Source organism: Platichthys flesus, chromosome 2 (genome assembly GCF_949316205.1).
Source record: "Platichthys flesus chromosome 2, fPlaFle2.1, whole genome shotgun sequence".
NCBI classification, from domain to species: domain Eukaryota; kingdom Metazoa; phylum Chordata; class Actinopteri; order Pleuronectiformes; family Pleuronectidae; genus Platichthys; species Platichthys flesus.
In genome coordinates, this window is record NC_084946.1 from 20,779,582 (window position 1) to 20,805,493 (window position 25,912).

Genomic DNA, 25,912 nt, shown 5'->3' on the forward strand with positions numbered 1-25,912 from the left:
AATAAAAAGTCTTAGCCTTGTATGTACGTTTAGTCGTAAAGACTGTAAAGTGGTTTCAGACTTTTAGACTCCCCCTGTCCATCAATCCATCTGTCCATCTCTCATCTCATCTCATTTTCATCCGCTTATCCGGGGTCGGGTCGCGGGGGGAGCAGCTCAAGCAGGGGGCCCCAGACTTCCCTTTCCCGGGCCACATTGACCAACTCTGACGGGGGGATCCCGAGGCGTTCCCAGGCCAGTGTTGAGATATAATCTCTCCACCTAGTCCTGGGTCTTCCCCGAGGTCTCCTCCCCACTGGACGTGCCTGAAACACCTCCCAAGGAAGGCGCCCAGTGGGCATCCTTACCAGATGCCCGAACCACCTCAGCTGACTCCTTTCTAAGTGAAGGAGCAGCGGCTCTAATCCGAGTTCCTCACGGATGGCTGAGCTTCTCACCCTATCCCTAAGGGAGACGCCAGCCACCCTTCTGAGAAAACTCATCTCGGCCGCTTGTACCCGTGATCTCGTCCTTTCGGTCATCACCCAGCCCTCATGACCATAGGTGAGGATAGGAACGAAGATCGACCGGTAGATCGAGAGCTTTGCCTTGCGGCTCAGCTCTCTTTTCGTTACAACGGTGCGGTAAAGCGAACGCAATACCGCCCCCGCTGCTCCGATTCTCCGGCCAATCTCACGCTCCATAGTACCCTCACTCGCGAACAAGACCCCAAGGTACTTGAACTCCTTCACTTGGGCTAAGGACTCATTTCCTACCCGGAGTAAGCAATCCATCGGTTTCCTGCTAAGAGTCATGGCCTCAGATTTAGAGGTGCTGATCCTCATCCCAGCCGCTTCACACTCGGCCACCAGCCGATCCAGTGAGTGCTGATGGTCACAGGCCGATGATCCAATGAGGACCACGTCATCTGCAAAAAGCAGTGACGAGATCCTCAGACCACCGAACTGCAACCCCTCCCCACCCCGACTACGCCTCGATATCCTGTCCATGTATATCACAAACAGGATTGGTGACAAGGCGCAGCCCTGGCGGAGACCAGCATCCACTCAGTGGATGCTGTCCACATATATGTAATCTATTTTCGTAAATGTAATTTATCTGTAGTGGCTTGACAGCATTTTTAGAAAATGTTCACTACGACCTGAAGGTGAAATAGTTAACATTTGGTGGTGATCGCAAAAAATATACAATTCACGAGCAAATTAAGATAAAATTTCACAGAAATGTATAACTGGATCAGGTGATGGCATTTCGTATTGAAAATCAAAGGCCATTCCGATATTTTAATGTTCCGCATAAACTTTTTCTGGCCAATATTAAATTAACATCATTACATCGCACTATGATCAGTCATCATAGTGCAGTCAGATTTATATCTTTTCACTTGCAACTTGCAATGTGAGCCATAAGTGTCATTACTTAATGCTCAGTGAAGATGCTAAAACACCAAAAACAAGTCGCTATAAAATTAATGAACTTGTGATTGTGTTTCAGTCTAATGCCAAACTGAAGCTGGTACGGAGTCTGGCAGTGTGTGAGGAGTCCTCTGGTCCATTCTCCATTGATGGAACTCCAGAATCGGTACTGTTCCTATTTCTGACTTCATCCCCTAACTTCTAACCTTAGTTTATTCACCGCAGTAAAACTAAGTAGTGTGTAACTGCAGTTTTTGTGGGATTAACACTACTCAATAGACTAAAAAAAAAAAAAATGAAGATCCAAAATTATACCGTACTTTTTCATAGCAGTTGAATGTGGTTTTCCAGGATATCATCCAGCTTCACATCAGCTGTCCATCAGACAAGGAGGAGGAGAAGTCATCAAAGGATGAATATGAAAATGATGAGAAGGAGAAGAAGGACAAGACTCCACGAAAGATGCTCTCACGTGGCAAGTTAAATTAATTAATTAATTTAATTAATTTTTTGTAGCCTGCTGTTGTTTTTCTAACCACATTTTGGTGCAATCTTAAACAAGCCAAGATTTAAGTTTTGTATTCATTCCTTGTTTTTTTTACCCTCCCTACAAATACAATAAATGGTAAATAACAGTCTCAGTTAATACCTCCTGCACAAGTATATTAAAAAAGTTTTTTGTCGTGGCACGACTGTTATGTGTAATGTCCATTGTTAATACCCAAAGGAGCCAAACCAATATGTCAAGCTAATTTCTCTGGAAGATAATTGGAACCCCCTCTCTTCTTTTTTTAATTACCTGCCTCACTCCCTCTCTCTGCAGAGGCACCATTAGACTCTGAGAGCAACAGACATACAATGCCCAACTGTGTAGTGTAGTGGAAAATTCTGGAAAATGATCTCCTGAAGTGTGTGCTTGTGTGTGTATGTGTAAAAGAACAGAACAGCTAGCTCGCATCTCATCCACTTCTTATGTTTATCCTTCCCGAGCAACCTGGAATGTTTTTGCTGCAGTGTTGAGGGGCAAAGCTATGCTTAGTAACAATCTTACTTTACACTTTCTTTCTCACTTGCACTTAACAGAAGAGTCACCTGCTCTCTTTTCCCACTCAGTGTCTTAACTCTTTCTTCCTGCCTGCCTCATTATTAACTTTGTTCTTCTCTCTTGTTAGACTCCAGTCAGGAATACACCGATTCCACGGGCATTGATGTTCACGAGTTTCTGGTCAACACACTGAAAAACAACCCCAGGTATGATATACCACATGCATAGCTGTAAAAACAATAGCACATTAGAAAAGTGACAAACACTGGTAATTTAATGTCTTTCACAAATTCACTTTTGCTCTAGCTGCTGCTGAGATGCATTAAACAGTTTATCACAAAGTTAGGTAATTAAGTAGTACATTTTGTTGTCCCTTGATTAAGTTGCCTATAACTTTAACGGATAAATGAAATGTCTACAAAATGCTTTTACATCTTTTTCCCTGGCCTGCAGTCTGCTAACCTTTTAGTTTTATTGATGGCCGCGCATCTGACGAGCACAATAACTGCCTATAATGGAAACACCTGATTAATCAAAAGAAGCACCAGATTGCGCAGTGTTTAGGAGGAAACATCAACTCTGCGTCATTTTCAAACTTACATTTATCCAACTGTTGTATATAATTGTATAGTCCATTATCAGTCAATAGGCGAAGACCCTTGAATTTTTCTGTGGTCTAATAATATTATCTATAGGTTTTTAAAGATAAATTATTTATGTAGTGTCTCATATTCGCAGGGCAACACGTTATTGTAAGACTGTCAGATAAAAAAACACTCTGAGTGAAAAGGGTTGAAACTTTACTCATCAGTGTTACAACCATTATTAGAAGCATTTATTGCTCTATATTCCACCCTTTGATCTTTGGTTGGTATGCTCACAACACTCAAGACACTGATTCTCTCCCCCCCTCTCTCTCTCCCCTTCTGGCCCAGCAGGGATCGAATGATGCTGCTCAAACTAGAACAAGATATCCTGGAGTTCATTAATGACGACAAGTAAGCCACGTTCTTCATAACCAGTCGCTTGTATTTAAATTTAGCTGCTCTAAATCCATCCCTTCTTATTTATAGAATGCTTTGGTAATGAGATAAGTATGGCAACATGCAGTTGATATTATGGGGCAAGTTTAGGGTAGTATTTCACAGTCGGCCTCTGTGTTACCTTGTAACCAGAATAGTATTACTAGACTCAGATATTATAATTACAAACTTGTCTGAAAGCAGTATATCATCCTAAGCACAATAAATGTATAAGTAGTTCCTTAAGTTTGACATCCTGCTTGTCATAAACCTCAAAATTCTGAAAAAATTATCTTTTCTGATAATTCTTGTGGGGGAACAAGATAACAGGATATATTTTAGGGGTTGAAACAACTTACTAACCCCTTTTTACTGTTCTGGAAAATATCTAGAAAACTGTTTTGTATGTAAATTTGTCTTTATTCAAAGAATTTTAAGGGATTCTGTTCACAGAATCCCTTAAAATGCTTGTCCTTGTATAAAGACAAGACGCACAATCCTCTCTTATATTACTTAAAAGGTTCAAAGAAAGGACACATGATGTTCATAACAGTGCAGTGTGTAGCATATGATACTAACATCTTTGTCTGTCGTGTCCCCTGCAGTAACCAGTATAAGAAGTTTCCACAGATGACGTCTTATCACCGTATGCTGTTGCACCGTGTGGCTGCCTACTTCGGCATGGACCACAATGTGGATCAGACTGGCAAGGCTGTCATCATCAACAAGACGGGCAACACACGCATGTGAGTGAAGCTCCTGAATGAAGTCCTCTCTTCAGCAGCTACAGCCATAAACCTGATAAACCTCTGTGGATTATTGTTTTCTAATCCGCATATACAACCTCCATGAATAGAATGTACTGAAATTACTCAAACATTGAAGAAACACAGTATTGCGTATACATAGTTTTCCCCAGTCCAGACATTTTAGTGGTAGAAATGTGTATTGTAGCTGCTGTGAAAGTGCAATAAAGGCAGCTCTGTGAATAATATAAACAACACACAATAACAAACCCTAATGGATTTAACTTCACTAGAAACACAGCATGCAACAGAAGAACAGATTAATCCAATAGCCATACAATGTGTTCATAAATCAATGTAAAAGATTTATCGGTAAATAAGAAGCTGTTGTTCATAGAGCAACCAGCCTGTATGACAGTACATGGTGTGTGCATGCATGCAAACAATGTTTCTTTGATTGGAATAAGTTAAAGTGGAAAAGACGTCATAATAAATGCAATGTTTCCAAATGCATAAAATATAAAAAATCATCAGTGTACTTAACAGCAGAGGCTAACCTCAGTCAGTGGCATTTACACAGTGGGTGTGTAGCGGTAACCTACAGTTTAAATTTGAAAAGTCAATTTGTTTGAGAGAAGACAGAAAGTACTTATAGTATTATACTAGTAGTATTATACTAGTAGAAGTATAGTAGTATACTTATAATTATTTTTTCTTTAGCCCTGAGCAAAGGTTCTCTGAACACATCAAGGATGAGCGTAATGTGGACTTTCAGAAGAAATTCATCCTGAAGAGAGATGATGCCAGCATGGACAAGGATGATAATCAGGTAGGCTGCAATGAATACCAGGTATTGTTTTTTAACTGTATCATATTTTCTATCCATTTTGTGTACGTCTGTTTCATTGTTTGAGATGAAATTAATATTTATTTACTGCTTCTACCATGAAATACATGTCACAAGTCATGCATTAAAAATGTGTTAACAAACACAAAAGCATAGTCAAAGATCAAATTCATAAATGTTATTAATATGATATTGTTTAAAATGTTCATATATCTTTGGATAGTACTGTTGCAGCTAATTATTTTTGCCATTAATCAAGTGGTGAAAATCTTTAATCAAACTGCTGTTTGCGAACTAGGAAACCTTTTAGCCCTGACATCAGCTTTTTGCGATGCAAAAATAAAATTAATGGAAGAGGAAATTAAGGACATGAGTAGTAGTAGAAGTAGTATTAAGAGTATTTTCAATTAAGCATTAAACCCTACATTTTAAACAACATAAATGGTTTGATCATAAGTGTTCCAATCTTCAACATTGATTCTGCTTCTTAACATATTCCACTCTCAATTGTCTGCTGCTGTTGTTTGGATGGTAGGCCACTGTGACTTATTGCTGCTCATCTTTACAGCAGGTGTGATAGATTGTGACAAAGGTTTACACAAAGAACAGGGTTTATTAGTTTAGCATAAAGTGGAAAGAAATCCGGGGTGTACCCGGTTATATCACCTAAAATATGCAAGTTAAGTCAAACTCAATGAGCTTGACCAAAATGACACACACACTATATTTTGTGTCATTATTGAATACAACCCTGAAACATTCACACTGCTGGTGGGGGGAAAAAGTGAGTTCTGGGATTAAGTAACTGAGCAAAACCATTATTGGCAGCAAAAACCTTAAACAAGCATTTTATGTAGTCGCAGATTAGAACGCTACCAAGTTTTGGACAATTCTTCCTCAAAGAACTACTTCAGCTTCCCCTTATTCTTCCCATGTCGAGTGTGAATTACTTTCTGGAGGTCATTCAGCAGCATCTCTACTGGATTAAGGTCTTGGCTGAAATTGGGCCACTTCAAACGGTGGATTCGTTATTTGAAGTGATTCTTTAGTAGATTTACTTTGATGTTCACAGTCATAGTCCTATTGCATCACCCAACTTCAGCTAGTGGATAGCTCCCTTGACATTACCCTGTGAGACAGGGGTGGGGAACCTCCAGCTTTCGAGGACCCATGAAGCAATCCAGCCACGATTCATAAATACAGAAGTCAGAAGTCCAAAAAGTCTTATGAAAGAAGTAAATTCTTGCACAAAATAAAATTGCATTAGATTATAGACTGACATGTGCTTCAGGTTAGTCTCTGCTGACTATATGCCTGTTAGGTCATGGTCAACTTATTATTGCTGTTGAGTATTGTGGCGACTGTCAAGAAAAGAAAATGGGGAATGTCTCATTCCCCACGAGAAATGGACAAAAGATAGTTTTTATTAAAGACAATGGCGAGCCAGTGTACCAACGATTTGTCGATGTGCGGGGTGTGGTGGAAAAAGGCCAATTTCCATCATCATTACTGCTAGAAGTATGCATTGTAAGGATACCAATACATTTCCTTGTCTTTCTCTGTGGCCCATGATGAAAGAACAAACAAATACTGACCAACTAGTCATTTTTGTTTGTGGGATAACCGCCAAGATTTACATGAAAGAGTAATCACTGTCTTTGCAAGACATGCATGCTGTGAAGATACCTTCAAGATATTATTTTTACCCTTGGCAATGTTTAACTTAACAGACCCAGACATCAGCAAATCAGCTCTAATTCCTGATTTTTCCTTTCACCTACTTCATCTTCCTAACTTTTTATTCGATACCTAGCACAGTATGTTCTTCCGAAACAAATTAACCCTGTATGAAACAGTTTTAAAAGTGTGCAAACATAGGGCCTTCATCCCCTACTCAATCCTCCTACCCCCTGTCTCCCAGTCACGTTCTTACCCTGGTAACTTCCACCCCTGACAATGGTTAAGACTAATTTATACATAATTGGACAGCATTCAAAAGCGCTCCTTTTACGTTTTACTTTCACTGTTTTAGATTTTAACCACCTTTTTTTCATATAATTGTTTCCCCAAATGTTAGATCCGTGTGCCATTGCAGGACGGGCGGCGTAGCAAGTCAATTGAAGAGCGGGAAGAGGAGTATCAGCGAGTACGAGACAGGATCTTTGCTCGAGAAGTAAGTTTTGAACCTGGGCAGAGTAACAAACACTGGCAAGAACAAATTAACTGTAAATATAAATCAATTGCCTATAATTGCCTGTTTTCTCTTGTGTAGTGAGAGGTCCTTCTGTCTTGATTAGAATAATAATAAAACTAATTGTTTAATGACTGGTGTAGTGGTAGTAATTGTACTTGGTTCCCATTGTTTTGTCCTTGTTAATTAAAGTAGACTTTACTTTTGATTCCTTATCAAACGTAGCAAATCTTTAAAAGTTTGTTTCAAGAATGATTTGTACTTTCTCAGACTATGAGTTTTATGTTTTGACGGCCTAAAGAGGTAAAACAAGATAATATATAGCAAGAACAACCATTCCAGAAGTTTCAAAAAGTAAAACATTTTTCGACCACAATACACTATTCTCTTTTCCTCGTTAATAATAGTCTTCCGGTCATATTTTAATCTTGCGATTCTCAGCTCCATCCCGCAGATTGGAAACCATAGCTTTTAAGTGATGTGCGATATCTAATCCTAAAATGCACAATGTCAAACTTCTAAACTTCAGATAGGTTGACTTGCCAAAAATGTTGGTTTAAAGTGCTCCTGGTTGAATGAAGCATTTCATAATGTGCAGGTGTCCTATTTTTTACAGTCTTCTCAAAATGGATACATCAACGACAGCAGGTAAGATGATGCATCCTATTGGAGACTCTAGTGTGTGCACTACACAAGAATCCATTCTCTGAACCTATCCCCTTACAGCTACTGTTTCCTTGTTAGGTTTTAGATAGAAGAGGTAGAAGGCTACAGAAGCATAAACATTAAAGGTTGATTCTGGCTACTTGAGTTTACAAATGTGTGGCAAAGTCCCCTTTGTGTAGAATTAGCTGAATTCCTAAAAGCAACATATTTATCGGATAGTTTTTATTCAAGTTTCCAAGAAAATTATCAGTATTCATGTGCAAATTTTCTCTCTTATTCCAGATTTTTACATCTACAATTAAAGAAGTTGCTTTAGGCTCAATCTGGCTGTAAAGGACACATGGTCTTTGAGAAAGATTTTAGGTAGTGGATTTTTTTCTTCCAGTTACCTCGCACAGCAGTTACAGCCAGCCTCTATCCCTTGGCACCCTTGCCATTAAGGTTGAAAGATTAGTACACAATATGCTGAGAGAGAGAAAGAGGAAGCGTGGGCTTTTCAACAGACAGTTTCAGCCTAGTGAGCTCTATCTATTCTTTTTTTCTTTTTCTCAGGGGTAAAAGTTCTACACTACTATGCCCACCTCTACCTCCCGCCTTTCCTTAACTCACCCTCCCTTAAACCCTCTGCTGTTCTCCAATCCAGTCCTGTAACCCCAGCATTTTCTCCCAATGTTAACCCCAACAGACTTTCAACTGAGGGCTACTGCTCTAGCTCTCAAAAGAGGAGGCAGATCTTTAGGTATTGGGGTGCTGTTGACCTTGACTTGTGTGTTGCCATGCCCATTTCTGAGAGTGATTTGGTGATGATAGTGGTGACTTGTGGTGTTTTTTATATCTTTGCTTGGCGTAGTCGGCTGATTGATGGCTATTCCAGCTCTGCACCCTGGGGCTTCCCATAGCCCATGCATGGCTGCTTTGTGGTTTCACCGGGGACTGATTGACCTACTTACCCATCCACTGTCAACTACATTATTTTTATAAAGTAACTGCATTACCTTCACAGTAACCTGTTTGTTTTGTGGTTGACTTAGTCTTGTAGTTTTTGTTAACATGTCACCTGTTGCATAGTAACACAGAGATATTTGTTGGCAGAAGAACCTTGAAGTAGAAAAGAAGAATAAGAAGTATGAGACTTTGATGACTGTGGTCATCATGTTTACAAAAGTTTTTTTCATTTTTATGATGAAAACCCATCCCCAACCGTCCAGAATACCAACTCTTATATATTCTTTCCATTTATTCTTTCCTTTTCTTGTATCAAGAAAAGGAAATTTTATTTATTTTATTTTTCGTAAATAACAAAGAAAAATGGCCAATAATTAAACATTTTTAGATGATACACTATTGTTTTTTTTTACCTCTTCTCTAAATTAATATAATATTGAATAACCAACATTAATCAGTTGTTTGATCAGACTGTACTGGAGTACAACACTATATTGAATTTGTTCCCTGCTTCATTATCATTTAACATTTTTGCTGCTTGCATTTTTTTTTTTCAGAGGTTGACTTATGATCTTAATTGGCATTAATGATGTATGTATATTTGTTTATGCCTATTTTAGTCTATTTGCATTTAAACTAAAACAGACCTTAATAACCTAAGCCCAGCATTACATTCATAGGTATATCAGGTGTTCACCTTTTAAAGAATTCATGCTGTTAAACTATGAACACCATAAAATCACACGCTTCTCTGAAATTAACCAAAACAAGAAGCGCTCCAGTGAAACAAGGGTTGATTCAGCATCTATTAAAAGCCTGAGTTTGATGGAACCACATGTTAACAACAGCCTAGCTTCCCTGCTTGTCCTGTTTGTGCATGTGATGGGCAATGCCGTCATGAGGAGGGGGGAGATGAAACATCATGTGATGAACAGTTGAATCCCTCCTGTTCCTTCTCCCCGCCATCCCGCTCTCATCTTTGTCTGCAGAGCGAAGCGAACAAGTGTGTTCCTGCCTGTACAAAGAATGGCAGAGCACCCAGCCTTCCTTAAAATAGGCTGTGGTGAGAGATGACTCAAAATAGATCCTCCATTAATTACAGTCTCCTTGAAATATGTATCAGCCACAGCCACTCACTATCGCTAGGGTTTTAAACCCTTACCACATCCCTGTTCTTGTCATGGAGATTCCCACAGTCAGCCGTATGTGTTTTGAATTCATTTTACCCTTGTTCTCTCTACACAGACAGAATCTGTTCATGTCCCTCTTCTAGTCCTAAGTGGATGAAAAAATGAAGTACTTACAGCTGCCTTGGTGTTTTTCCCCTCTGCTGTCTCTAGGGAAGAGTTGTGGGTCTGTCTACATCAAATTGAATACCTGAAATACTTTAATTAGCACAGCTGACCTATTTTTTTATTTTTTTATCTTTATTTGAATTGTTATATTCAAGCACATGCACTGTAAGACACCTTCAAGTGGATCATAATATTCTAAATGCTGACATTTCAATGGCAGACCCAACCATCCACTTGTGATGGAGGGGTTTCCCCCACAGTGGTGGTTACGCTTACAGTGTGATCATTGGTTTTCTTGGCAGCTACCCTTATCCAGGGTGACAGCATCACAACAAAGAGTGTGTATACAGCAATATAGTTTAAAGACTCATGGTGGTGAACCAGTGGTAGCAAGTGGTTATTTTGTAGATAGTGTGTGTGAGTCTGAGTGTTTATGTACAAGTGTTCTTAATATCTGGGTGTTTGTGTACATGTGATATTAATTTACAGGTGTGTGTGTGTCTTGTACGTCAATCCTTGTCTTAAATACAATACGTGCATGTATTACAGTTTATCTGTATTCAACATGTACTCGTTTGTATGCAAGTGCTCATTCTGGATCGCCCTTCATGTGAATGTTGTCTTCAGTCTTCTGTGCGTTGAACTCATGGAAGTTTGTCTCATCTGGTGTGTAAGACCCTCTTACACCTCAGTGTGGCATCTTTTCTCCCTGCATGTGTGTTTTTTTCTCTGTGGATGGGTTTGTTTGTTTGTGTGTGTGTGAATGCGTACGTGGTTGTATGTTAAAGATTTGGACACAATATTGTATAGTGGTTTGTTGCCTGACTTTTGTATCGTGGTTCCATGAAACTAGACAATATGCATCTGTGTTGAATGACCCACCCTAAAGACCGTGGAACTGTGTGTTTCCTTTACCTGTTGATGACCCCCTCTCGCTCTTCTGCTTCTTTCCCCCCTTTATCCCGCTCTGTCTAACTGTCTTTTTTGGTTCTGCACCAAACTACATTCCTTTCTCCTTCTGTGTGCACATCCTCCCTGTTACTGATATATTTCTCTTCCTACCTTTGCACATTTTTCTTTTTATCCACCTCTGACTTCTTATTTTTCACCTCTTCTCTCTGTAATTCTCGCACATCTCTAACCTATCTCCTAACTCTCCTCACTTCAACACTCCAATTATATCACCTTTTTTTCTTTACTTTTTATTCCCTTTTCCTGCATCTACCCATTTTACTCCCCATCATTTCATCTATTTGTCTCTCTCTCCCCCCCCTCTGTCTTCTCTCAGAGGGAATCGTGAGAGCTCCAGTCGGGCATCTAGCAGTCGTCAAAGCAGCACAGACAGTGACATGAAATGCCTGGAGCCACGGCCCTGGAGCAGCACTGACTCAGAAAGCTCCAACCGCACCCTCCGGCCACCCGTCACTAAGGCCAGCAGCTTCTCTGGCATATCCATTCTCACCAGAGGGGATAGCCTCGGCAGCAACAAAGGATCACAGGGGAGCTGCAAAGGCTCTCGATCTGGTGAGGACTGTAGAGACGAGTTGAGGAAGAAGGGGAAATGTCAGTCTCTGCGATTAATGTAATTGAGCCTAGTGTTAGCTTTTACTCTCAGATTCTTCATGTGAATATGCAGAATCTGTTTCTAGTTTTTTTACCATTCATACCCTCCAAGAAAAGTAGAATCTAAATTGCACATTTGACGAGCTTTATCTGTCAGTCAAATATTCACACTTTCCTCTGCCAGGCTCTCGGAAGTGCCCAGAATTATTTTCTCAAGCTGTTCAATTTCTTACCGTCTTAATGGGATGCTGTGACACTGGTTACTCTTTGCTGCTTGACATGATGAGAGAGTTCTTGTTTTTTTCTGCTGAAGAGTTATTCAGAGTCACTTATGTCTTTGTCACTCATTAGTAATTTATTTCCACTGTGGCAGCAAAATACATTGAGGTTTTATACAACCTCAAATATTATGCAACCCCAACTTTTTCATATTTCACATAGAAATGGAGAAAGTTATATTTAACATTTCCTGCAAGTTACAACAATCAGGAGTCATTGGTATCTATTATTGACATGTGGCCCAATACATTTAGCCTAGAGACAGAATTTTCCTCAGCTGGGATTTTAGTTTGAGTTTGCCCTCTAGTGGTCTGTTATACATAAGATCGAGAATACAGGGATACCTGCATGCCAATAAATAATTAAATTGTTTTTAATGGGAGGTGTTTTATGTTCATCATTTTGCCCAGCGCAGACATTAATGCCATAATTATATCCTGTATCCATCATATTTTTTCTTGAATCATTAGGCCTGTCCCTAGTCAGTCCTGATGTGTGTCCCCCACCCGCAGCCTCCCAGTCCAGCCGTAGCCTGCTTCCCTGCCCATCACAGCAGCCACAGCCCCAGGTTCAGCCTCAGACTGCCCTGCTGCCCACCCCACAGCAACACCCCATGGGAAACCACATGATCGCTCAGGTAATTACCTCCACTAGCTGTTTTTAACCCAGTGATATTGGGGTTAAGGCTGGCGCATGCTTCTGCGTTTTCACGGGCCTGCAAGCGCAAGAGCCCTTCCGGTCCCCTTACCTGCTTATGTATCCCTTCTTACATGCTTTTTCTAACTATGCGGCAAAGCTCCACGAGCCTCACACAGCCCGCAAGGGATGGTATTGGTCTGCTAACTACCACCTTTCCAGAGTCGCATTTCCGGTTTCATGCCACTGCCACATAATACCTGGAGAAACAATGGAAGATTTAGCAGAACGAATATTGACCGAATAGAAGAGCGTTTGGCAGAAGAGATCCGAAAGTATGACCACTTGTATAACCCGTCACTGACTGGCGGATTTGTCTGCCAGAAAAAGGCTATGAGGAGCCGCAGTGGCGATGTAAACAAACAGTTGACGAAAAAGCAAGAAGGTCGTCTTCGACAAAACAAGTTACTCCGCCTAGTGTTCTGGCGGAGAATTGCTTTGTAACACGCTCAACGGTTTGAGAAGCATAAATTAAATCGAGTCCTAAGACACAGCTGCATGAAAAGCTGCAGTTGCAGAAGCATGCGCCGGCCTTTAGGGTTAAAATGTGTTAAAATGTAGATCATTACTAATGTGGTGTCAGTTTAACAGATTTCTTGGTCCTCTGACCACATTCATCCTTTAATAGTTGTTAAATTGGACTTAAATTTAGACTGAAATCTGAGTGTTCTAGATTTTATATTCATTATTTTACTGCTTTTATTTATTAGTCAGACTCTACATTTTATTTCCATTATTGTCCATCTGTTTATTAACAACTTTTCCTCTGTGTTCTAACCCACACCTTTCCAATCTCTCTTCATTCCCCTTATTCCCTTCTTTACTTCTACTCCTCCTCGCTGGCTTGCTAATTTCTCTTTATACCTTTTTCATTTCCTCCCTGTTCCTGGTGGCATGCACAGCCGGTGGTATCTCTGCAGCCCTCTCAGCCTGTCTCCTACTCCAGCCCTTCCTGCCCCCAGGTTCTCCTGCCAGTTTCTCCTCCCCAGCAGTACACAATGGTACTGACACCTTGTAGCTTCATCTCTTTATATTAATCCAGTTAAACTCTGCATTACTGACACACTCCCACTTAACTAATTCTGTATTCTGCTAAAGACCCTTGCACTCGTCTCACCTGGCTCTTATTCACAACTGTAAGAATTGTGCCTTTACTGCTCTCAACCAATCCAGTATTACTTCCTGTGTGCCTGACTAAAGTCAGAGCAAGAAAGCCTTTTTTCTTCATATTCAGGACCATAATGATTGTCCATATTTGTGTCTTATTCCATCAAAAAACTTGTATAACTTCTTTTGTTCTACTGAATTTGTGATGCTAACCAGCGGCCAGCCCGTCTTGTCACTTTCCGATAGTGAGTCACTGTAGTGTCCAGTCTGTCCTGAAGATATATCACAGATTAGAGGGCGTATTGAAACCTCTTTTCTTTTAAGCACACTGATGGCTAAAGCTCTTGGCAATCAATCCCCAAAAGCATGAGAGCAAATTATGTGGCAGAGAAGACTTACAAATAGCACATTTAATGTAGCAGTCTACCGCTAAATTCTGTGAAATTCTCTTCTCAAACTAATCCATCTAATAATGGATTTTTATCCTAATCAGCCAAACATGCATGTTATGCCACATCAGTTGTGTTAGCATAGAACCAAACATTACAGGAAATATATGTTGGGGAATGTTCTACCTTTCTGTCCCAACAGTTGAATGTAAAGAAAAAATCAAACATCTCATGTCTCTGTTGCTAATGTTCTATGCTAGTAATCACTCTTGATCATTCAGCCTTCAGTTACACCTTTAGAGTTACTTATATAGAGGCATCAACTGCAAATGACCACTAATTACATAGTTCCCATTCCTCCCAGGGAGAAGAGCTGGCGCCCCAGTTCAACCAGATGACGCTGAGTCGGCAGGGGTCCAGTGAGAACCCTGAGCCTCAAACTATGTATCAGGCTGCTCCCACGGTGCTGTCCCAGCACCCCCCTCCACAGACCGGCTACATCATGGCAACCACAGGCCAGCCTATGCAGCCTCCGTCTGGGTACCAGCCTGCAACTGGACACCCTCATCCTCCACCTCCACCACCCCCCCCATCGCAGTCTGTAATGCAGGCTCCACCTCCCCCACAAGGCTACATGCAGCCCCCTCCACCGCAACAGGTACCGTTCTCAGGCATCCGATGTAGGTGTAACAGTGTTAATTTCGTTGACGAAGACTATGACGAAATATATTCGTTAACGACCTTTTTTCCATGACGAAGACGTAACGAAAACGAATCTTTGAAAATAAAAACTATGACGAAATCTATTTTAACTTTCGTTGACGAGACGAAAATGTTGGTGGTTGACTAAGTCACAATAATTTTTAAAACATCGTATCAGGCCGTCATGAAGTATCAGGAGCGGGCGAGTGACTGTGTCTGTGTGTGTTTGTGTGTGTGTGCGCCCCAGATAGCACTCCGGTCCGTAGCTCCGCCCCCGCCTCGCGCACTCGCTCAGAGAGACACAGTGAAAGCAGAGCGCGTTCTCGTGGAGCAGCCTCTCAGTGACCGACTGCTTCTTAACTATGGAAACAGTGAAAACACAGAGTTTCTCTGGTCTCAGCTGCTCAGAGATCAGCGCCACAGCTTCTTCATCAGAGCAGAAGCTGCAGTTGGTTTGTACCGATGTTCAGTTTCTGTGTCCGGCTCCAGTCTGACCTGCTCTCCCTTTCTGTTTTCACATTTAAAATTAAATATATATTTTAATGCTATTAGGCTGCAGCTATATGTTTTTATAGAAAAGGAGTTTAATGTGGCTATTAAATGTGACTAAAACTAGACTAAAATGGAATTTGTTTTCGTCGACTAAAACTAGACTAAAATTAAGATGGATTGAAATGACTAAAAGGTGACTAAAACTAATATGCATTTTCGTCAAAAGACTAAGACTAAATCAAAAATAGCTGCCAAAATTGGTGTAATTTATCTAATAGTTTTTATTATGTTAAGATATATAACAAATCTCCTAGAAATTGATACCAGGGAAATATGTAATATTATTCTTCGACTTACACATCTGGTAATTGCTTGTGTAGCAAATGTCTTCCATTTAGTTAATACAATTTCTATCTCTAGCTGTGTCACAGGTACTCATCAGAACCTGTGTTCTTGTACCAAGTGTCAATAAAAGCTTAATAAGAGCCCAATTTAAAACATAGGACAATTGAAAATGCAGCACTCTCGATGCAACATTATTGCCGTCTGTCTCTCCTCTTTAATAACTCTTGTGCTTATTTTAAGGGAAGGCTTAATTCATTGTAATTCAATAAGACATTCCCTGGAACAAACCATGTAACTTGGGTCTAATTACAGGAAATGTTGAAATTTCCATGAAGAAACTGATCCACTTGACCCCCAAAAATGTATGAGTCACTTTTTAATTGAATGTACTTGAATTTTGTCAGTGTGATTTTCATTTACAGCTGACCTGATAATCTTAAGGACTAGGTTACACCATTTTATCACAATGACTCAAAAGTATACTAAAGATCAACTGTGGACTTGTATCGTGAATCTCCAGGAATCGTTCGGGAGAAAATGATTGATCTGTAAAATAACATGTTAAATTATCCACAACAGATGCCACCGATGTAATGAATTAAGGAAATACATTTTTGGGGAAATTGGAATCATTCAGACAGGTCGAGGCGTGATATTGCTATATTGTGATGTGATGAAGCAGCAGGATTCAGCCAGTGGGAGAGTTTGGTCCTCGCTCTCCCAGCACTGTGCGTCACCAACGCAGGCCTGGTCTCAGTCATCCAGCCGATTGCAGAGGCGGTGACAATAATGAGTTCTCTCACTCTCTGTCACTCACACACTTTCTTCTCTCCCTTAGTCCTTTGCTTAAATCCATAAAAGAGTTATTGTAATTCATTTGAGGAGAGAGAACTAAATTGACCTGGCCATTAAACACCCCATGGGAGACACTCTTTGCTATAATGTAGCTCTGTGGCTAAGCTGTAATAGTCTAGTCTGCTTAGTAGAGTTTTCTTAATAACTGAATTCACTCTTTTTTATTGGTAATGGTGTGTCTATTTGAAGGGAATCTGGGGTCTATAATATGTCATTAAAGCATCAATTAGAGCATTTAAATTACAAGTCAATTGCACTATAGCAAGACCAGACTGAGTCTTTCATGGTAGATCTAATGGATAATTGAGGGCATAGGCGTCGTTAGGTCTTGGCGTCGCAGGCGGCAGACACAGTTGTTTTATGAAAACCCCTGGTCATTCTGGTCATACATGAAACCATTGAACATACTATTATGAGCAGTGTTGGGAGTACCGCAGTACAAAGTAACGCGTTACTGTAATTCCACTACTTTTAGCGGTAACAAGCATGTAACGAGGTATTATTTTAAATCAAGTTACAATTACTGAAATTGAAATGAGTTTGTTACTCGCGTTACGTCGATCGCGATCTACCGGTCGACCGCGAAGGACGTGTGGGACGATGGCACTGGACAAGAGGCAGTCATGAGGACGCTCCGGCGCACGTAACAGCTCTTTTTCTTTTTTCGCCCCCCCGCCACATGGTCGCGCGTTTAGATTTCTCATCTACTCTCTGTATCGCCCACGCGGAGTTCCATCCAGATGAGCACACACACAGGTGAGCACACTCCCACCAGCGGACAGAGCTTCCGCGGCCCCCCCCACCCAAAAAAAGCTGTAAACCTAGGGGAAACACTGACAGCGTTGATGTGTCTATTAAATCTGTCCGCTCCGTGAGAGCTACAGGCAGTTACGCAAGGTGAGCCGTATTCTCTCTCCAAAGAGGAAATAGGCTCTCAGATCATAAGTTTGAGAAGCTTCTCCTCACTTTTATTTCATTGGGCCTAATGTGGTAAAAAAAACACTGTTAAATGACTGAGACAGTTATTTTGTATTAAGTTAAGTTTTAAAAGGGATTTTTGTACTACTGCTTTATTTGAAGGCGTGTTGCCCTGTTGATTACAAAAAATATATTTTTATTGTGTTTAACTGTTCAGTACTATTCATTACATTTAAAAAGGAGACATAAAAGTAACTTAAAAGTTACTTTCCCTAGTAACTAATTACTTTTGATCTATAGTAACTGGTGAAGTAATTCAATTACTTTTAAAAGAAGTAACTGTAACTAATTACTAATTTTCAGTAACTTGCCTAACACTGATTATGAGTAGCTTCTGGGTCCGGTGTGTATCATGCAAGCAGCCGATTTGCTTCACATAACTTGGAACATGTACATTTTGTGTGTATGCGAGACAGAGCGCACGCCAGCTACTTATGTTATCGTTGAAATCTGATGATAACCACTAAGGTCAGATGTGAAGGCTGTGGATATAAGGAGCTTCTTCAAAAAGAGAGAGGATGAAGGTAGCCGAGCGCAGGTGAGGTTAGAGGAGGTGGAGGAAGGTTATCTCCTCTTGCTGTGGCAGGGTAGGGAAGAGGAGAGCTCTTCAGCTTGCTAACCTTGCTCAGTTGTTCTCCAACATTTTCAGCACAAGACATACTATTTATCAAACCAGTATATTCCATGAACAGGTTTATATATTATTATAGTTATTATATTTATCTGAGTAATGAATAAGGCTGATTCCGAGTAACACCAGTGAGTCGTAGAAGAGACACAGTTTGAAGGGATACAAGAAAGAGAGATAAAACTTGAAGGAGCACAAAGAGGAAGGGATGGGGCTGGACGATGTTAAAGGAATATTATGCACAGAAATTACAAATTACACAGAAATAAGAAATGTAGATTTAATTATATGCTGGTTGCCATATCATGAGTTTATCCAGTTTTCTTGAGCAGGACAGAAGAGAAAGAGAGAGCAGAGGTAAAGAAGAAGAGGAGCTCATTGATAGAACGGACACAGAGTTAACTGTTTGTTGCAGTTCAGAAGGAGCCCTTGTCACAGAATTGCAGCAGAAGTTAGGGGTTGGTTTTCTGAATGCATCGGCAACATGCCGTCTACCATATGACTGCTTCAATGACAAGACTCTTATTTCTTCTTTGGGTTTTGCTCCTGCTGCTGAAAATAAATCTATTAAAGTCAATTTTTTTTCTGGTTTATGCTCAGGCCCCAATGTTTCAAGAACCTAACAGCGCCACAAGATGTAGGTTCACTGAAGTCAGATGCACATTTTAAAATACCCAATAATTGCAGTGCCTCTATGTGCCCCTTACCTAGTGTAATTTTACTCTTTTGAGATGTAAAGGTACCATTCTCTATATTTTTATTTTTGTAGTTCGTTGTGACCTCTATAGACAATGGATTTCCGGGCCTTTTTATCCCCCTACACACTATTTACATTATCCTCACTGCTAGATCTCCTTACCAAACAGTACAGGCTGGGAAAGGATATGTGCTCTGCGTTGGTCAATGTGTGGGTTGTCCACAGTGTAACAGGAGTGGAAATATAGACACCGCTACAGCCGCTGAGATATGCTGAATGTTGTCATTTTTTGCAAATGAAGGTGGATGCAGAACATATCGATCTTCTTCACAATCACCTTATTCAGTTTTTTCTGTTTGATGTTGTGTTTTTGAAATTCTTTGCGCTGCATTTAGTCGTGCTATGTTAGACACAATTTGTTCCAACTACATCACTCAACACTTGCCTCTAACTCCTGTAATTATATTTTATTTAATGCTCTCGTCTGTGTGTATTGCTGTTGAATACCGATAAGGAAGCCTAGAGTTATTGTAGGCATTGTTTTAACAATGCAATAATATTTAATGTCCACAATGAATCACAATTACTATATAAAAGATGTGGCTCAGGGTGATGAACCCCTAGCTAATGCTTGGTCTGATGGAACAATACTTAACTGCTTTTATTCAGACTCATTTTACTTTTGTTGTCATTTTTGATCACTGCCTTACTCATTAAAAAAGCTCTTAAGAACTTACAGGAGAACCTGTAAACCAGCACCAAGCAGCAGACAGATCTACTGACTGGCTGCTGAATATGTGCTTGGCATTTAGTTGCTGCAGAGCCAGATATTTAGCACAGGAGTTAGTTGTGACCAACCAATATAATGTTCATGTTGCATTTCTAGTTGTTTTTAACTGCTCCCAGTCGACCAAAGAATGTAAAGAAAATGGAAGGTTTCATGACGAAGCTCTAATAATGTGGTCTCAAATTTTTTTTTGCAATGTTTTTTGCAAACATTTTCAGAGTGTTATTGATTACAATATAATTTTCTTTAATAGCAACCCTAACCCTAACCCTATTGTCCAACTGTTTTCTGAAATGGCGCCTGAAACTGTTTACCATTTTTCTTAGTCTGGTCTTAACCCTAGATTTTGAAAATTGGTGGCAAATCACTACTTAATACATAATACAAACGTAATAACAATGAAAGTCGGATTTTATTAATTTTTTTGGCAAAGAAATGGAGAAATAAGTGGAAAGGAGGTCCCCAGTGTTTTCTCTGTGCCACATGGTTTATTAACATCTGTGCGATTCACCTTTTTTAAACTGTTATTTTTGTGTTGCTTCTCTTCAGATACAGGTGTCGTACTATCCTCCTGGTCAGTATCCCAGCTCAGGCCAGCAGTACCGTGTGCCCCAGCCCATGTCTCACCAGGTGTCTTATCCTGCCCAGCGCACACAACCTATGCCTCAGCCCACACAGCAGTCAGGTCAGTTCAATATACTGTGTTTTACATATGTTCAAATCTGCACAGTCACAAACTATATCTATAAAGTTGTATGGATACATTGGTTGTATTGGATTTCCACTGACATACAGTGTCAATGTTTCTCCTACATTGTTTTGAAATTAAAATCTTGAATTATTCTAATTTTTATGGTGTCAGTAAAAGAATAAACCTGCTGAATCATACTCTGTTTGAAGTCTACTAGGTGAAAGGTTGATTCTAATGAAACCTTGGTCTTGCATTGTTCTGCCAAGTCAAATATGCTCTGCCCAATATAGAGCTCTTTCCTTCTTTTCCTGGTAAAACCTTAACAGATTTATCCGACAGACTTTCAGTCAGGCTATGTGGAGGTTTGCTGTTTGTTTATACAGTAGGTGACAGGTAGAAATTTGTTGACAACCTAAATGGACTCTGGCTCCCAGTGGATCTGCCAAAACCACATGGATCATGAACATTGCGTCAGTGGGACCTTGCATCAATTCAATGTTCCTGCCACGTGTCAATAATGAGGATTTATGCTTAAAAACTTGAACAGAGTGAAATAAGCCACTTGTGAATTTAAATAATGAACTCTCCTCCACTCCCTTTGTTTGATTTGTGATTGTTAATGGATGTGCACCCTGTTGGGGTGCCGAGTATCTATACATATAATTCTTTATTCCATTATCATTCATTTTTAAAATGCTATTAAATTCCTTAATGGAAAAGTGATATTGTATGCACCACATTTACCAAAGCAAAGCTCACCCAGATTAGTTTTTTCTTTGTCTTCCAGTTCCAGCCCTAATTTGATCCTTTGGGCAAGGATTAGCCCTCTCACAATAAGTGGAGTCGATTCTTCTTCTCTCCTCCTGTACATACATTTTCCCCTCAAAGGCAAAAGCTCAGCAGCTGTTTTCTCTGCTAAATCCAATATGCCCTCTTTTTATAATCTACTCCGTTTTCAACATCCATCCTAAATCTTCTTCTCTTTTTTGTCTGTTGTCATCAGGTATCCAGACGATGATGCCCAGCCAGCAGCCAAGCTACCAGGGCATGATGGGTGTGCAGCAGCCCCAAAACCCTGGTCTGCTCAATTCCCAGAGGGCAGGCATGGGAGGACAAATGCAAAGCATAATGGTCCAGTACCCACAGATGCCATCATATCAGGTATGGATGATTTAAGTCCCACATAGGGTTTAACTTGTAATGTTTTAAATACTTCTCAAAAACGTGGAGGATTTTCTTTGTCCTTTATCAGATGGGCTGAAAATGTCTGCCCCGCAGCTGTTCATACAAACAAGAAGATTGTTACCAGGTTCAACAGCTCCATCTGGTGCACATTTACATCATCATTTTATAATGAAGAGTCAGACAAAGTTAACTGACCCCAAAAATGTGTTTCCTTTATAATTTATCTTCATAATTTGTTCCTTTCGTACAGTAGTAATATCTGGTGAGAAAAAAGTCGATCACTTTTGCAAATAATGTCCCAGAACAGAAAATGTACAGGCCCACAAACGGCTTCCGGTGTCGACCAAATTAAATCAGACCTTTTTTTATCATCATGACACTAGTGTTAATCCCTCTTTGATTCTTTTCTTCAATCCTCCCAGAACTTTTTTATTTTCCAGGAGTAACGTAAACCACCAATTACAATCTGTTTTCTCCTTGACCTTTGACCATTTACCTTTAACCCAGGTGCCTGTGGGAAATGAAAATCAGCAGGTGGTGCAGCAGCAGTACCAGCAGCAGGTGATGGTACCAGTCAGCCAGTCTGTGCAGGGGCCCATGCCTGTCTACTACAGTGTTATCACCCCCACACAGCAGAATAGCACAAGGTATATACCAATATATCATATTTGTACTAAAGACTTGTGAACGGTATTGAAATATTGTAATTTATATCAATCCTTCTGTGGAAAAGCGTTGCATGCATTAAATATAAGAATATAATCAGACACTTGATGACTAAAGCAGTTAAAGTAGTAGTCATGGTAAAGTTCTACTGGAGCGTTCCCTTATAACGATTTCTTTTTTTTGTGTGAAGCTTGAACATTGGTGTTTTGTTTTATATTCATTCAAAAGGAATCAGCAGAATTTTGTATAGAAGCTCAGAGCTAATATTGTCATATTCTTACTAATGACTGCTGAACATTGACACTTCAAGTTTTGTTTTATTAAGATACCTCTGTAATTGTTTTCTCAACCTTTTGTGTGTGTCCGTCCTGAAGCCCGTCTGTGGGTTATCTGCAGCCCAGCAATGAACAGTATCAAATCACACAGTCACCATCCCCCTGCAACCCCCAGCAGTTGCAGCAGCAATATTCAGGTGAGGCCGACAGCTAAGTCACGTAGTCGTGGCATGATGACCTTTATGTAAATCAATTGTCCTTTTCAAGTATTTACTCTGTCAAAACAAATGCCTGTTGTATTTATCATATAATGGATTATCTTATGTCTTTATAATGTTCTTTAGAACTCAAGGTTAAGACCACTGCACTCATGTTGTTGCTTTTTACAGATGTGGGAAATGGACAGTATGTAGCATTGTTATTGTGTTATACGCAAATGCATACAGCAATAATATATGTTGTATTTTTTTTTTTCGGGGACAAGTCGAGGTTCAGTATCTTGCCCTAGGGCACTTTGACATGCAGACTGGAGGGGCTGTTGTTGTTAATACCCAGAAACCCTATATCGCTTATAGTAGAATCAGGTGAAGGGTTTTTAGGCTGAAGTTCACAGAGACGCACTCGTTTCACTTGTCAAATATTTAAACTAATGTCCTTGAAAGGGTTGCGTGTGAGGAATCAAATACTTTCATTCGGCCTTAGGTAAATAGATCGAATTGACCATCACATCATCCCTTTCAACACTGCCGTGCTATTTATTTAGGTGCAAGAGGTTTTTAAAGTAATTTGCTTAGTCAGTTACTCGGCCCAGCAATAAATAAGACCTGTCTATGTAAGTAATTTATCCTAAAATGTATGATTCAGTCTTTTGTTTCCAAACTGTCTCCTGCCCTCACGCCTATTTCAACAACATATTTCAACTTAGGGTCTTGAATTTTACATGATGTTGTCAGCAGCTTATTTTACTTGGCGAGAATAATGAATGTATTTCATCCTCTAGCTTCTGAAAGCTTTTATACTGTCAGGCAAATGAAACGGTAATCTTCTACCAGGAAATCCATTACCATGGTTCTTTATATTACAGGTTGTCTGTAAATCGTTCAAGTATCTGTTCTAAAAGAGTTTGGAATTTCAATTTAAAATGCACTTTTTTTTATAGTTCAGCTGTAGAACCCATAACACTCACCACTGTGATTGATCTTTTATACTTTTAATATATTTTGTCTTTGAAAACAAAAAAGAAACCGGAGGCTCAGAGCTTAACTTTTTTTGTCTCAGGCCAATTTTGTTAAAAATCTGTAGACACTTGAAATAGCATAAACCACCTGATTAGTTGCATGTCTGTCTCTCTGTTTGCTTCTTCAGGAGTTCCCCCTCCTGGGCCTGGGGTGATGGTCATGCAGCTCAGCGTCCCCAATGGACCACAGCCTTCCCAGAATCCTCCACTGGTTCAGTGGAACCCATGCAAGTACTACAGTATAGAGCAGAGACCCAGCAAGCCAGGAGAGCTCTACAAGCCGGACAACACTCCACAGGTGCATATTCTGAAAATGTTATGAATTCCAGTTGAAACCTATACATCCTTATATTAATTTGTGCATTCATTGTTTGCCAATTCACCCCCTAGTGGCCATCTGTAATAATGCTTATTTTAAGTCGCTGAAAATGTTGTTTGTTCAGGAACACGATGATCGAGTGTCTTTGTTTTTTTTATATTGTGTTTTCTTTTTTTCTCTTCGTATCCAGGCCAGTACCCAGCTGCCAAGTCCCCTGGCCTCCCCCACTCAGTCGCCCACCCCATCTCCCTCTGGCAGTGTCAGCAGCGTCTGTCAAGGCCTCGGACCATTACCCCTCATTTCCCAGTTTCCCCGGCCAGGAGGACCAGCCCAAGGTACAGTTGAGAAAAGTGAAGGTTAAAATACATGTATGCTGAAACATCATACACAGAGACAACAATATTTGAGTAAAAACTCTGCCACAAACATTTCTGCAGATACAGAGACCACATCTTACCGACAGACAAGTGACAAAGTGAGGTCAAAAATAGCAGAAGCATAAAAAAACACACACTCATTGTTTGGTCTGATTTTCAGGCTGTGAAACCATGGCTTGGTTTTTCTCATTGAAATCAATCTTCATTTGATGGTCCGAGATGAATTCCAGATATATAGCTTTTAATACAGATTATTGAGGGAAGGATTTGCTCAAATAAACCATCTGAGTTTTTTTTAAACTCCTGCTCTTTCACCCCCTGAACCTTGTCAGGTTACTTTGGCCTTAAGCCACTCTCACATCGTATCATCTTACCACAGCTGGTTCACGTGACTGGCACCTCGCATCCCGCTCGAACCCGTGGCTCACACACATGTCCCTGTCCTCTGACCTATATTTACATTCTGAAACACCTGATAAATACACAGTCTATCTTTGTTCTGTAAATCCCACAATGGTCTTCTTTTAACTTTGAACTCTCCTGAGTGGTGTTGAAATATAATCATAATCTTATGAAATCTTTGTCAAGTTAACGAATTCTCAAATAATCCATCTACCGTGACTGTTGTGTGTTAATGTATTCATCCATATAACACATTTTTATCGCGCCCCTCTTCACCCCAGGACTGATTTTAACTTTTTGTGATTTACATTTTTTAGGAGATGGACGCTACTCTCTGTTGGGGCAGCCTCTCCAGTACAGCCTTTGTCCGCCTGGCCTCATACATGGCCAGTCCTCCTACAGCTCCCATCAGGTCAGTAGTGACAGGCCTTTGTGCTGGAGCCTAACTGAAAGTTTGTGATACTAACTGTTCCCGATATTCTAGATATTTAAAATAATAAAAACAGGCATTCATTTTATGTTTGGTAATGCTGATTTTTGATTATGCTTCTTTTGACAAGGTGTTTCAAGTACATGTTGCTTTTGTAGTATTTTGTAAGTCGTTGTCTGCAGTTACCAAATGCCTGTTACCAGAGGATTCCACTGGTTGCTTATATCCCCATCTAGTGTCTTGTTCTGTTACTGCATCCTAACTTAAGGCCGCACAATAACTGTCACTGTGTTCAGGGCCAAGGAGTAATGAAACACGGGTCAAGAGGAAAAAAACAACCACTCAAATCTGCATCAACAGATCTTGGCACCACTGATGTTGGTGAGTTAACGTTGCACAATCACAGATCGGCATATTCTTCTCAAGAAACCGTATGAGGTTTTTTCACAGGTGTTGTTGTAAACTCTCACACATGGTGTTGTTCAGGTGTACGTTTTAGTCTGTACTGGGAGACATACCTCGTGGCTCGTCTGGATCCCTTTGATTCAGGCTTAGTTTTTGTGTGTGTATTGTTTTCCTCAAAAATTCCTCCGTCTGGTGTGGATGCCATTAAGTAAACATTGGGTCGTTGTGAGTACAC

The 25,912-nt window shown here is 40.2% G+C and overlaps 1 protein-coding gene across 7 annotated transcripts in view; it reads left to right on the forward strand.

Annotated features, from left to right (window-relative positions):
* Nucleotides 1–25,912, forward strand: part of LOC133969206 (R3H domain-containing protein 2) — a 49,686-nt gene that overhangs the window by 21,937 nt on the left and 1,837 nt on the right. For 2 of the 7 annotated variants that reach the window (XM_062405518.1, XM_062405527.1), the window contains exons 6-25: nt 1,495–1,581; nt 1,767–1,890; nt 2,588–2,666; nt 3,399–3,458; nt 4,088–4,228; nt 4,949–5,057; nt 7,153–7,248; nt 7,865–7,914; nt 11,461–11,696; nt 12,485–12,651; nt 13,613–13,711; nt 14,571–14,864; nt 20,240–20,375; nt 21,385–21,542; nt 22,074–22,213; nt 22,607–22,704; nt 23,873–24,042; nt 24,254–24,398; nt 25,160–25,254; nt 25,569–25,653. In XM_062405518.1, the coding sequence (XP_062261502.1) occupies nt 1,495–1,581; nt 1,767–1,890; nt 2,588–2,666; nt 3,399–3,458; nt 4,088–4,228; nt 4,949–5,057; nt 7,153–7,248; nt 7,865–7,914; nt 11,461–11,696; nt 12,485–12,651; nt 13,613–13,711; nt 14,571–14,864; nt 20,240–20,375; nt 21,385–21,542; nt 22,074–22,213; nt 22,607–22,704; nt 23,873–24,042; nt 24,254–24,398; nt 25,160–25,254; nt 25,569–25,653 (2,569 nt within the window). The remainder of the gene's footprint in view (nt 1–1,494; nt 1,582–1,766; nt 1,891–2,587; nt 2,667–3,398; nt 3,459–4,087; nt 4,229–4,948; nt 5,058–7,152; nt 7,249–7,864; nt 7,915–11,460; nt 11,697–12,484; nt 12,652–13,612; nt 13,712–14,570; nt 14,865–20,239; nt 20,376–21,384; nt 21,543–22,073; nt 22,214–22,606; nt 22,705–23,872; nt 24,043–24,253; nt 24,399–25,159; nt 25,255–25,568; nt 25,654–25,912) is intronic. The other 5 variants (XM_062405546.1, XM_062405536.1, XM_062405554.1 and 2 more) reach the window with 5 other exon arrangements.